Source organism: Ananas comosus, linkage group 9, assembly GCF_001540865.1.
Source record: "Ananas comosus cultivar F153 linkage group 9, ASM154086v1, whole genome shotgun sequence".
NCBI classification, from domain to species: Eukaryota; Viridiplantae; Streptophyta; class Magnoliopsida; order Poales; family Bromeliaceae; genus Ananas; species Ananas comosus.
Genome location: NC_033629.1, coordinates 10,880,525 through 10,893,543, shown reverse-complemented (window position 1 = coordinate 10,893,543; position 13,019 = coordinate 10,880,525). Strand labels below are relative to the sequence as shown.

General features: G+C 35.9%; 2 protein-coding genes across 2 annotated transcripts; both read left to right on the top strand.

Moving 5' to 3' along the window:
* On the top strand, window positions 557–3,261 carry LOC109714898. Its single transcript, XM_020239627.1, has 3 exons — window positions 557–714; window positions 1,783–1,953; window positions 2,712–3,261. The coding sequence occupies exons 1-3, from the start codon at window positions 616–618 to the stop codon at window positions 2,793–2,795; spliced, it is 354 nt and encodes a 117-aa protein (XP_020095216.1). The 5' UTR covers window positions 557–615; the 3' UTR covers window positions 2,796–3,261.
* LOC109715812 (probable protein S-acyltransferase 12) lies at window positions 4,874–11,255 on the top strand. The gene is made up of 7 exons (XM_020241004.1): window positions 4,874–5,189; window positions 6,710–6,962; window positions 8,406–8,497; window positions 9,455–9,581; window positions 9,808–9,893; window positions 10,713–10,778; window positions 10,867–11,255. Exons 1-7 carry the CDS (start codon window positions 4,980–4,982, stop codon window positions 10,981–10,983), a joined length of 951 nt encoding a protein of 316 aa, XP_020096593.1. The 5' UTR covers window positions 4,874–4,979; the 3' UTR covers window positions 10,984–11,255.

The window sequence follows — 13,019 nt, the reverse complement described above, 5'->3', positions numbered from 1 at the left end:
AACACCCTTTAAATCAACATCCAAGATGAACCTTGATAAAGTATTTACGTGCAAGAATTTAATTGGTTTTAATATGCAATGATCTTGCTACGTCATTACCGTTAACACTTTCGTCAAAATATTAATAGAATTCTTAAATTATTAAATTATTTGACAGAAGGCTAAAGTGCAGGATTGATATAGTTCAAAATTTTGAGGAATACTACATATACACCTTCAAATTTTATATTCTAAATTTTATATGGTAATTATCAACTGAGCAGTCTGATCAATACTTTTTTATCTTTTATTAAAAGTTTAATGAAATTTTATGAAACTGTAGATTCAAGGATGTAAAATTTATGATTTTATTAACAGTATACAGGTAGTAATTTTTTTTTAAAAAAATTGGATAATGTTATCTGTACGCTTACATAAGGTGAAATGTCGGGGCATTTTTTTGTAGATTAATTCGAAAATCTAAATTGTCGAGCCCAATCTGATCAGACTCATCGAACGGTTTGGATTGGGCGTGTTGGGTTCAACCCAACAAAGTAACGAATCCATTTCATAGAATTAGGGCTCTCTCTCTCTCTCTCTCTCTCTCTCTCTCTCTCTCTCTCCTCTCTTCATTTAATGGCCGCCGGCGATCACCGGCGCGGCTACGGCTGGGCTCTTGCCGCCGGCATCAACGCCGCCCTCGCCGCCGTCGCTGCCAAGTTCTTCTCTTCCCAGGTCCAATTCCAATCTCCTCTTAATCCATACTAATCTACACATCTCTTTCTTTTTTTTTTCTTTTCTTTTTACCACTTTTTTTTTTTTTAAGTTTGGATACCATTTTATTGATGAATCTTGCTTATTGAATTTGCATTCCATGTAAGAGTTCTGGGGTTGAGTTGATCTGTGATGCAGCAAGTCCATCAAAAGATATTTACGAGTCTTTCAAATTAGGGTTTGATTCCCCCCTTCTTTTTTTTTTTTTTTTTTCAATTTGGCTATTAAACAATTAATAATTGTTTGAAATTCCGGCACCAACATGGACCAATGATGCTAGTAAACCCCTCATATTATGATCAAATCAGAATGTCAGAATACCCGATCCACTTGATTTATGTAACTTCACATCTTGCTTGAATCGCCTCGTAAATCAAGCATCTTTGCTAGTTAATCTGGGTATGTTCTAAGAATCATCAGGTTATACAACTAATCTTGTATAAGTTGGTGTAATGTGCATTCACTTATATTTCTATCGTAATAACAAATGTCGTCTGCTATTTATCGAAGGGTGAATTACACCGTTAGTGTTCTAAAATATTGTCCGGGTTTTACTTTGGCCCTCAATTTTAGGGGATTCAAGTTACTCTTCCTAAACTTGTCAATCATTGTTTCTAACGCAATAATTCACGCATACAACACTAATCAAGATATGTTAAGACTTTGGAAGGAGTTAATATTTATGTCAGATTTCTGTCTCTCTAAGATGATAGTGGGATAAGTCAGAAGATTATAATTATTGACAGTCTGAGCCCATGAATCATATAACTCAAAGTTCGGGTCCTAAGTGAAACTCACAGTAGTTTGTGTGTAATTGTGTAGTTTATCCTTGAGTAAATTGCATTTACTGTAAAATATTCAAGTAAAGCTTGGGAGTAATATTACAGAATGAGAAATGGTGAAAAGTAGTGCAACCTCTTTACCACATTATTTTTCCAGTTATTTCTAGTTCTCATTAGTAGAGAATGATATTTCCTTTCTGAGTGCTTAATGGCTAATGTACCTTCATGTAATGCCTTGTCCTTACAGATTCTAAAATATGGTTTCGTCATATGTTTCAATTTGATAATGTGGGGATGCTATGTCAACAGTCTTAAAGCTCTATCGTCTCTACAAGCTACAGTTACGAACTTTGCTGCCAATTTTCTATCTTCGGGTTTAGCAGGATACTTTCTATTTGAGGAGCGCCTGCCTGCTCGGGTAATCTTCTGCATGGACCCCTGTAAAGATGTCTATACTATAAAGAAAAGAGTAGCTGAACTTATAAATTTTTTTTTTTGGATCATATACATATATCTACAACTAAGATCTTTTGTTAGATGGAAACAAATCAGCACGTCTGTACTGAGAACTTATTATTCTTTTATCAGTACTGACGTGAGTTCTTGCTTCTCTGCCGTTAATACTCTTTTAACTGGCATTTTTATATATGCCCTCCTTTTCTCTTCCGTCCTTGCCTTCCTCCTCTGTAACTGCTCTTTTACACCACAAGTTATCTCCTCTATACTTTTTCCAAAAGAAATTGTGAAATTAAGTATCATGGAACATGGATCTGATAGAGAGAAACATGATGTTTTATTTAGAATTTCATGTCTTTGTACTTTATCAAAAGCTTTTTTCTATCGGCCTGACAATTTGTGGCTTGTGAGTCCATGAGTTGGATGCAAGATTATTTGGTAAGATAATTGGGTTGTTCATTTGCAGTTGCTAATCGTGCGCAATCTGAAGTTTAACCTCGATTGCAGTTTGAGCAAAGAAAAGTTTAAATGGCGTTGACGTGGTACTTTCTGTGATTGTAGACTATCACAATTCAGCTCAAATCTCACTCCTTTTAGTGCCTTGCAGAAAACTGCAACTTATTTTGATTTCTTTCGAATTTGCTATGCCACATAATGTTTTAATGTGTACTGTGATGCCGTTTTCTTCTTGCGCACTGATAAGCTTCCTTGATCATGCAGTGGTTTGCAGGTGCCGCTCTCATCATAGTCGGGGTTTTAATCCTCAGCAAATCAAGTGTTGAACAGAAGAGTAATTCCGATTAGACATGAGAGTGCTAAATTGCGACAAAAGCCTCTATATGTGTCGCGAGTTTTCTTTGATGCCCCCAAAACTTGAAACCTTTATATTTCACCTTTAGAGTACAAGCTTTTGTCAGTTTGCTGCCTTCGTCAGCATTCGGATAAGTTTGATTTTAAAATTTTCTGGGGGCTATGTGAAGATCACAACATTTGGAGGTTTTGCTTAAACTCCAGTTAGTCGGCAGCAAAAGCAGCATCTATCAATGTATCAAAATAGAGAAATGCTTGATGTACGCCAAAATCTGTATTGATGTATTGAAATGCATTTGTGGATGGTTCATTAGAGTTTAGAATTTAGAGTGTAATAATGGTACGTAGGGTTCAGTGATGGTGTTTAGATTATAATAATGATGATGTCATGTTATCTACAACATTGTTGGATACCCGTAGCGATGCTCATCGAAATAAGATGTTCAGGGCATTCTATGTATAGCTTTTCCTTGTTAGGCCATCTATTTTGGTTAATAATATATGCACAATGAAATTTTATTCTATTTGGTTTACTGGATAAAGCCTCAAAACATAATTAAGAAAAATTATTTTTTGGCATTCTAATATGTAAAAAAAAAAGGCATGGAAATTAAGATTTGGTTCGATCATTTTTTCACTCGTCAAATTTAATTATATTTAATTATTAAAAGTGGAAGAAAAAACAGAGAATTTTTAGTATTTTGAAGCTTTCCAGAATTATATGAATGATATCTGATTAAGAGTAATTAATAAGTTCACTTAATGAGAGAGGCCTATTATACAATTTGATAAAATTTAGAGAATATAAAGGGATGTATGTTCTACACTTTTACTCACCATATTGATCATTGATGTGATTAGTTCTGTGACTAGAAAAAACCACCCATCTTCTGTTAGATGGGAGGTAGGATATACATCTATTTTAAAGTGTACAAATTGTATTTTTCAAAAAAAAAAATACTGAACCAACCCGGAGCAATTAGTGTTTATTTCATAAAATAAAAGGTAAATTGCATATTTGGTCCTCAAAATATGAGACGGGTGACACTTTAGTCATTAAATTTTAATTTGTTATAATTTTTTATTATAACTTTTAAAATTATTGTAGCCAAATTCTGTAACTCAATTTACTTTGACTAGATATTGACGTATCGTTGATATAAAAGTAATGTGATATTTTAATTATTAACATATTATTAATTATAATACTGTAACATTACGTTTGTATTAACGATCAATTAAAGTGGATTATAAGAGTTAATTGCAATATTTCTAAAAGTTCGAGTCAAAAAATACAATAAATTAAAGTTTAAGGACCAAAGTGTCAAAAGCGTTATAGTTTGAGGATCAAAAGTGCAATTTATCCTAAAATAAAAATTTCAAAAATAAAAGGCAATTTGAAACATTGGTTTTAACCAATGAGTGAGAAACAGGATAGAATCGACCGATTTGATTTGTCCAACTGTGACTTAATTCAAAAAATTTATTTTAAACCGTTGGAAGCTAGTGATTTAATTATTGAACCAGTCTAGTATTAACTGAATCGATCGAATTTTTTTGTATCAAATTATATTCGAAATTCAATGACTTAAATTCAACTTATATGATTTTATTTTCTATCCGTGCGAATTAACCTTATTAAAATTAAAACTTAAAAATTTATATTTATTTAATTTATATAAAAAATAAATATTTTATAATTAAATATGATACTAATATAATAGCATAATACATATTTTTCTCATAATAAAATTAAAATAATAATTTAAAGTATTCACAACGTCACACTAACATAACTATTTTGATTCGATTAATTAGTTTTAACTTTTAAGTACAGCTGGTACGGTTTTTCCCAACAACAAGCAGCCTGCAGCCGACCGAGACGGCCACGACCAACCGACGAAGAACATCTCGCCCCCTCCCCTCCCCTCCCCTCCTCTCCAGCCTTCCCTTTTCCCTTTTCAGCCTCCTCTTTCTTCCCTCTTCGTCTCCCCTTCCAGAAAAGATCTGGCGGCGGCGGCGAAGCCGAAGGCGAAGCCGATCTTGAAGCGTCTATTCCCTGCAAGAACCCGTCCGCCGCCGGCGGCGGCGGCGCATCCGTACGGGCTCCTAACCCTAGCAGTCGGGCGCCGGCGATCGCCTTCCTCCTCCGCCGCCGCAGCAGCAGCAGCAGCAGGGATGGATTGCTGCCGCAGCGTGAACCCCTTCGCCGTCTGCTCGGGGCCTCTGAAGGCGCTCGGATACGCCATGCTCCTCCTCGTCGCCGCCATCGCCGCCCTCTCCTACTACGCCGTCGTCATCGTCTCCTGGGGCCCCAAACTCCTCCCCGCCAATGCCGGCCGCAACTCCGTCCTCGCCTTCGCCGTCGTCGCCGTCTCCCATCTCCTGGTAACGATATACTCACCTAATCGGCAAATTTTTGGCTGGGCTTGATTGTAATAATTCAAAAATTTTAAGCAAGAAACTGTAACCAGTTAAAGTTTGAGGACCAAAGTTTAGTTTACATTCAAATAGTTGACTAGTAAACCGTTATGATTGTTACGTCCTTGTGTGACGCCCCACTTCCCTGAGGTTATCCATCATAGAACTACTTTAGTCTTAGTACGCGTAATTCTCTTAACCTTTTGGGCCTGGTCACCGCCCGAAATATTATAGCCGTATTAAGAGGTTTAGTTCTATTACACCTTATATATGGGACTTTCAAATTCTGTGGTGTCATATCCTCTTCCCTTTTAAGCCCTAATGAGGTTCAAGCACACTCATAAGCAGTAGACGATGTAAGACTCGTTTCGCCAGCCTTTAGCCGACCCTGTGGGGCGTTGCGCTTCACCCACAACGGTCATCAGCCGGGGAGCTGCGCTTTGCCGGCTCTCCGCCCACAACAGTTATCAGTCGAGAAGCCACGCTCTGTCCGCTGGATAACCCTGACTTAGCCGAAACTCATTACACATTTTCGGTTGGTGACTAGCCCTGATACCAACTTTACGTCCCACTTTTCAGGGAATCACCCATCCTAGAACTACTCAAGTTCTAGTACGTTTAACCCTCTTAGTCTCTTTGGTCTAACCACCGCCCAATATTCTATAGCCGTGTTAAAAAGTTTAGTTCTATTATACCTTATATATATATGACTATTCCAAATCCTGGGTTCTCACATCTTGGACAAACAGTTTTTTTTTTTAGAATTTCTTGGAACATTTAGAATTTTGGGTTCATGCGCAGTGACATGAGAAGTATAAAACAGAGGCATTAGAAATGAAAGATGGGGATGAATTGTTTTAAAAGATTTCTTTTTAAGGATAGATGTAGTTTTCTCAGACAAAAGTTATATGTAACTTTATGAATTTCAAGAGGTTACAAGGATAACATTGATACATAATAGTTTGAAGGTGCAAGTATGGTATTCCACTATTTTGGAGGAATCTGTAAGCAGTAGATCTATTTGTCCTACTTATCAAGGCAGAATTTAAGAATACTCTCAATGAAATGTATCTATGATTGCTGAATATGCTACAATGCATCTATGATTTCAAATGGAAAAAGCATGTTAGATATTTCATCACTTCATAAAAGTGGATCAGGATAACCTTGTCTCTAGTTTCGAGGATGAATAATACCTACTAGTAAGCAAGTACTTGCTCCAGTAAATAGGGCTTAACTTTGAGATGCTGATTGCGGGCTTCTTAGCGGATTAGTTGTGCTGGACCTTCTGGATGTGTTGCTCTTTTGTAACTAAAAAAATTATTAACTGAATGAATTAGAATGGAACTTGACACGATCGTAATTTCAAAAAACTATGGCTCTCAATTGAGCTTCTTGTTAACTTTAGATTTATTTGTTAAGTTACGCAATAACTATGCTTGATTAAAATTGTTTTAAATTCTTCAGGGATATTGTTTCTTCTGCAGCTTGCTCTGATAATATGGAGCTATTGCATGGTGGTTTTCTCTGATCCGGGTGCGGTTCCAGAAAATTGGAGACCTATGCTTGAAGAGGATAGTTTGGGAACAGCCAGTCCAACCGCATTATCTGGTTACATCATTCCTGAATCACGGGACCTGCCATCATCCACTTCGGAGGATCTTGAAAGAAGACAAACTATGAGATTCTGCACTCGCTGCCAAAATGGCAAACCTCCTCGTTGCCATCATTGTTCCGTGTGTAAGCTAGTGCTCTATGCTGACTTGGATTTCTTGTTGCATTTTTGAGGGTTTAGTTTGAATTCTCAATTAAGTTGCTCGTTCTGCCCCCATAAATATTGCTTGGCCTTGGTTGAGATTTTGTTGAGGTGCTGTCTTAGTAGAACTGTTTGAAGAAACGTTAATAGCTTTTCATTGAACATTGCAGAAGCAGAAGCTTCAATTTGGAGCTTCTATCTCTGAACAGCTTTGTGCCATCCCGAAATATGCAAGTCTCTTGTATGCCAAATGCCTAACTACTGCACTTCAATGTAGAAAAGCTGTTACAGTCTTCAAGATGATTAATGGTTGCCTAATTTTTTATGCGTGTTTTAGTTAGCATTTGCAGTGTCTTCCTATTTCTTATCTTTTATGTCTTCACATAAGAAACTATGCAAGGTGCCATAAAACGCGCCTTATACCTTACATTCTGCATTGTGTGTCTTTAGGCCGCCTGCCTGATAAATCATAACACATTGTCTAATTCGGTTCTCTTGTTCGCGAGATTTTCAGAATATCCACACTGCCACTAGGCTGATCCCTATTGATTACGTTATTGATTTCTGGAAGATACGGAATGCATAGGACAACAGCTAGTTAACTGATGTAAATAGCGCATGCAAGAAAGATAAATATGGAACTAAATATCAACAAACAATTCTATAGAATGGAAAAGAAGGAACTGTGCTATAATTTGAGAATCAGGCTTTTATATTTCATTTCCGGGCTACTTTCCAGAAATATAATCGTTAAGGACATTTGTATGAAATGATAGAGATCTGAAACAGGTATAGAACCACGGATGAAACTTACATATTGAATGGGCTAGTAATGGAGAAAAAAGATTCCCTTTTCTGGTCTACCTGTACTTCACCTATATGCCTTGTGTACTTGCGTATTTATTAAAATTGTGAAATGAATATGAATAGATTAGCAAGTCCCACCTCTTCATACCAAGGAATTTGAGGCATTTGTTAAAGGGAAAAGACTTTGTTAGAGACTGGTATATCCTCTAAAATTAGAACCAGTCAGCATATATTTGTGATTTCATATCATCATAAAATCAACAATTGGAACTTGTAAATAATAGAATTTACTTGGAGTTCATTGAATGGTTATACTTTATTGCAATTGTTTTCTGTGATAAACCTTTGACTTTTCTATCACTGGGGAACCTTAAGAATTATAATTATTTGAGTAATGCAGCATATAAATTAAGCTTAGTAGCTATGTTTTGTCTAAAAAAAAAATGATGCAATATATTTTGGCAATGATTCAGACTCTGTCAGCATGTTCTGCTGTTACTTGATTCTTTTTTTCTTTGGTGTCATATGTGCTACGAAAATTGCCACCTCACATCTTTTTCGTTCTTTTTTCTTATTTTAATGACTTTAGTTACTTATGTGCTTTTCTTCTTATCTTTTAGGTGATAGATGTGTGCTTAAGATGGATCATCATTGCGTATGGGTTGTAAACTGCGTGGGGGCACGCAACTATAAATTCTTTCTTCTTTTTCTGGTAGTATGAGATTCCTTATTATTAAGTTTACATTTGCTTCATCTGTTTAATTACTCAAAAATCTGCTAAAACCAGTTTGCAATGTTTGCTGGTTTGTTCATTTGATATTCATTAACACGAAGCTACCTGATCCGAAACTATGGCTTGATTCTCAGAGGCGTAAATCACACCTTCCCTTGTTAGTTTGGATTCTCCACAAGCCATAGAATTTATGCATCATTTTTGCCATTACGAAAGAATCTAGTATACCTCCTGTTATCATCCCTCTCCATAAATCACAGTTGTTTCTTAAACAAAATTGTTTTCTCTGATATTTCTGAAATGAAGATGGAGTAGATATTAAATATAAGTCAAGGAGACAAAGACAAATTCTTTGTTCTTGTGACTACTACCACAATTCACATGAAGTGTGAAATATAGAATTGGCTTGTATTTACTGGAGAGGAGTATAGATAAATATTTACCCTGAGTAATTTTTCTTTACTTTGCTGTGAGAAATTTACGGCTGTTTTCTAGATTGCGTCTCCAAAGCCCTATTACATTACCCGTTCAATTTGTAAGAACCCAAAATATCTTGTTTGGCATGCCATAGCTGTATCTACGTACATAAGGTGAAGTCTCAATTGCTGTATCTTCAGTTACACCCTTATCGGGCTTGGGTGGAAATGGAGCAGTTGGGGGCTGTAATTGTATATTGGAGGTAATCTCACTATCCGACATATGTAGTGGCAGGATCTGATAATGCAACCTCCAGCTGCATGTAGTTAAACATGAAAGTTATAGTTACAACACTCAACTGCCTACAGCCCACAATATAGATGCAGTTCTAACCACTGCATTTCAAATTGCATTCATCAGTAATTATACAGGAGTAACAGGACATCTCACCATGCAGTACCTTAGTTATGCTTTCTTTGCTGATAGACTAATTATTCGGCCATTTATTTTATTGCTCAGGTATATACTTTTCTTGAGACGGTGCTAGATACTCTTGCTCTACTCCCGCATTTTATCGGGTTTTTCGGAGATGCCAGGAAACATTCCGGTTCACCCAGCAATCTTGCTATCACATTCCTTGCTTTTGGTAAGTTTTATCCTAAAGGGTATCTCAAAATGTAGTTGAGGAGTCAGATGTGCTTGCAACCTGGCCATCAACATGGAAATCAAAAGGCTAACTTTCTACCATGTTGCTAACTCATTAATTATATTTCCAGTTGCATTATGAGGTATCCATGGCATTACTTATCCCAAAGACATCACTTACGGTATTTCTGGTTGACATATATTTAGCAGGCTTTTCTTTTGTGCAGTTCTTAATTTAGCTTTTTCGCTGAGCCTTCTCTGCTTCCTCTGCATGCACGCTTCTCTTGTATTAAGTAATACTACTTCTATAGAGGTAATTTTTATACATCTTTCAGTCACATAATTTTTTTTTTTTATTTGCTACATGTTCTAAAATGATATAGTACCAAGGCCTGAGCTTTGTCAAATGCCTGACAGTATTTGATCGAATACGGGCGCAGATATGGTCAGATATTTTCCAATCGTTTTTCACTCTTATTCTCTACACTGAAAAGCAGCAACTTAATTGTTTGGGAAAACTTCAAAAAACCCCCCTATGGTTTCGCACTTTCTCACTTTAGTACCCTGTGGTTTAAAGTGTATTAATTTGCCCCACTATGGTTTCGTTTTTCTCTTTTTATTGTCAATTTTATTATTATTTTTTTCTTAAATCAGTGACAAAGTTAAAATTAAAGGGTACTAAAGTAAATATTCGATAAATCTAGGTGGGTATCTGAAGTTTTTTGTATATAATTTAACGAAATATTAGGGAAAAAGCTACTGAAAATATAAAAACAAAACCACAGGGGGGCAAATTAATACACTTTAAACTACAGGGTACTAAAGTGAGAAAGTGCGAAACCACAGGGGGGGGGTTTTGAAGTTTTTCCTAATTGTTTGGCTAATGAAATGTCCTCCGCCATTTCTGTGGCGAGAAGCTGAAAAAAGCTTTTGAACCTGCAAAGCAATAGGTCGAATACGATGTTTTCTGCCTTTGTTGTAGCTGGAATCTATTGGGGTGGCTGTTGATGAAAAAGCTGTTAGTGCCTTTCTGAACAGCTTTTCTTAACAGCACCTTTGCGCAAGCTTTAGTCAAGGCTGAAGAGGCCCTGAACTAACAAGAATCTTATTGACAAAAAATTTCCTTGAATAGATTTATGAGAAGAAGAAAGCAGTTGCATGGAAGTATGACTTAGGGAAGAAGAAGAACTTTGAGCAGGTGATATCTGACACCTTTATGTTATTCTGTAATCTTTATCGCGCATCATTTTTATATCTTAATTTTCTCTTTCCGAAAATGGTTTCAGGTTTTCGGCACAAACAAATTGTTATGGTTTCTTCCGCTGTACACTGCTGCGGATCAGGAAAACATTCCTGCACTTCAAGGCCTTGATTTCCCAACTCGGTCAGATGTTGAGGTGTGAATGACGGACAGTGGGAAGCCATCCCCTATCATCAAACTGATCGCGGCCCTCTATTTATCTTTATTCGACAAATGAACTAGATGTAAATCGTGTAGATTAATCTGTTTGTTTTGGTTTAGAACTGTGCACATTGTTTCGCAAGAAGCTGTAGATTTAGGTCTATTATACTTTAGTCATATTTGTACTTCATGAATCACGGAACAAAAGTGGTGACAAAGAATTCTTTTCGATTTCATTAACAGGGAACTTAAAAACACAATTTCTCATTTTAATTTTTCTTCGAAATTTCTTATTCACTGTGCAGTAAATTGATATTATTATGCATCTTTCTAGTGGAGAAAAACTCATCGGGTAAATTGCAATGTTACCCCCTAAACTGTTGGCAAAGTTTTACTTTACGCCTCGAACTTCTAAAATGGACATCTAACTCTCTAAGCTCTAATATTTCGTTCATGTTACTCCTTCCGTCAGTTTTCCGTCAAGCTCCGTTAACCGGAAACTGACAAAAGGGGTAAAACGAATGAAATATTAGAGGTTACGGTGTTAGATATCTATTTTAGGAGTTTAGGGGATTAAGTGAAACTTGCCAAAAGTTCAGGAGGTAGTAGTGCAATTTACTCCGTAAGGGGCTTTTGACTATGAATTATTTTATTATAATATGTTACTTATGGATTGACTATTAATCCTCAAGTTAGTGATCATACTTGATTTTGAATTTATATATATTTTTAATTCTAAAATAAATCATACCATGATTTATCCTACATTTTATTGTAATAAAATAAAAGTAAAAGAAATGAATTAGAGTGGCTTAAAAATAAAAAAAAAAAAGAGCGATACTAACTATCTACGATACTCGAACACTCTACTATCCTGATGTACTCGCTAATATGATTGATTTACAATAGGTATCCTCACTTGGATATAGAGATTTTAATTCTCAATTAATTTTCTATAGTACTCGTTTGTCCATTTTATCTTTAGAAGCATTGTTCTATAAAATACACTTAAATAAAATTTTTGTACTTCATTTCAGCCGATTAGAAATTTTTAATATAAAAATATAAAAATAATTTATAGTAAAAATTTGAGTAAATTGTATTATTACACCTTGAACTTTTGGCGAGTTTCACTTAACCCTACAGACTCTTAAAATAGATATCTAACATCCTAAACTCTAATATTTCATTCGTTTTACCCCTTCCGTCAGTTTTCGGTTAACGGAGCTTGACAGAAAATTGACGGAAATGATAACATGAACGAAATATTAGAGTTTAGAGGGTTAGATGTCCATTTTAAAAGTTCGAGGGGTAAAGTAAAACTTTGCCAAAAGTTCAGGAGGTAATAATGCAATTTATCCAAAACTCATCTCACCTGAATATGTTGGAGTTACACCTATAATTGGAGACTCAGCTATATCTCAAACTATCTCCAAGTTGGAGATGCAGTACTGAGAGTATGACACTCTAATAGTAGTTTTACATCAGAGGGAAATGGGATTGTGTATGAGAATATAAAGATCAGGTACTCTAATAGTAATATGTGGGCTTAAGTATTTAAGACCAGCGGTTTAAATCTAACGAGTTATTAGTATCAGCAGATATGATCGTTATATTTGATATGGAAACCGTATGGAAACCGATTTGCTAGTTGGAAGGGTGACATGGATTTCACATTGCCACCTCAATAGTCCTATTTCAAGGTCGATGGTTCTAAATGGGTTAGTAGCAAACATATGACGGATCTTCCACCACAAGGCAGGAAAATGGATTAGCAGCAAATATATGACGGATATCCCGCCATAGGGCAGGATGTTTGTCCCATTAAATCACGGGTCTCAATTGCCACTCGGTCCAACCAACCTCACGTCACTTCGAACATAATTCTTACTCAATTTGGCCTTCCGCCATTTCGAACATGACTCAGCCTAATCCGGTCTTCCGTCATAGTGCAGAATGCCAACACCTTTAAGCCAACAATATAATGGTTGTATCTCAAATTATATGCATTTTAGATATATTATATTTATAATTATA

Excerpts from the sequence above, each read along its gene's own strand:
- LOC109715812 (XM_020241004.1), top strand. The coding sequence starts at position 4,980 with ATGGATTGCTGCCGCAGCGTGAACCCCTTCGCCGTCTGCTCGGGGCCT. Across the intron at positions 5,190-6,709 it reads TCGCCGTCTCCCATCTCCTG|CTTGCTCTGATAATATGGAG; the intron begins GTAACGATATAC and ends TTTCTTCTGCAG. Across the intron at positions 8,498-9,454 it reads AATTCTTTCTTCTTTTTCTG|GTATATACTTTTCTTGAGAC; the intron begins GTAGTATGAGAT and ends TTTATTGCTCAG.
- LOC109714898 (XM_020239627.1), top strand. The coding sequence starts at position 616 with ATGGCCGCCGGCGATCACCGGCGCGGCTACGGCTGGGCTCTTGCCGCC. Across the intron at positions 715-1,782 it reads CCAAGTTCTTCTCTTCCCAG|ATTCTAAAATATGGTTTCGT; the intron begins GTCCAATTCCAA and ends TTGTCCTTACAG. Across the intron at positions 1,954-2,711 it reads AGGAGCGCCTGCCTGCTCGG|TGGTTTGCAGGTGCCGCTCT; the intron begins GTAATCTTCTGC and ends TTGATCATGCAG.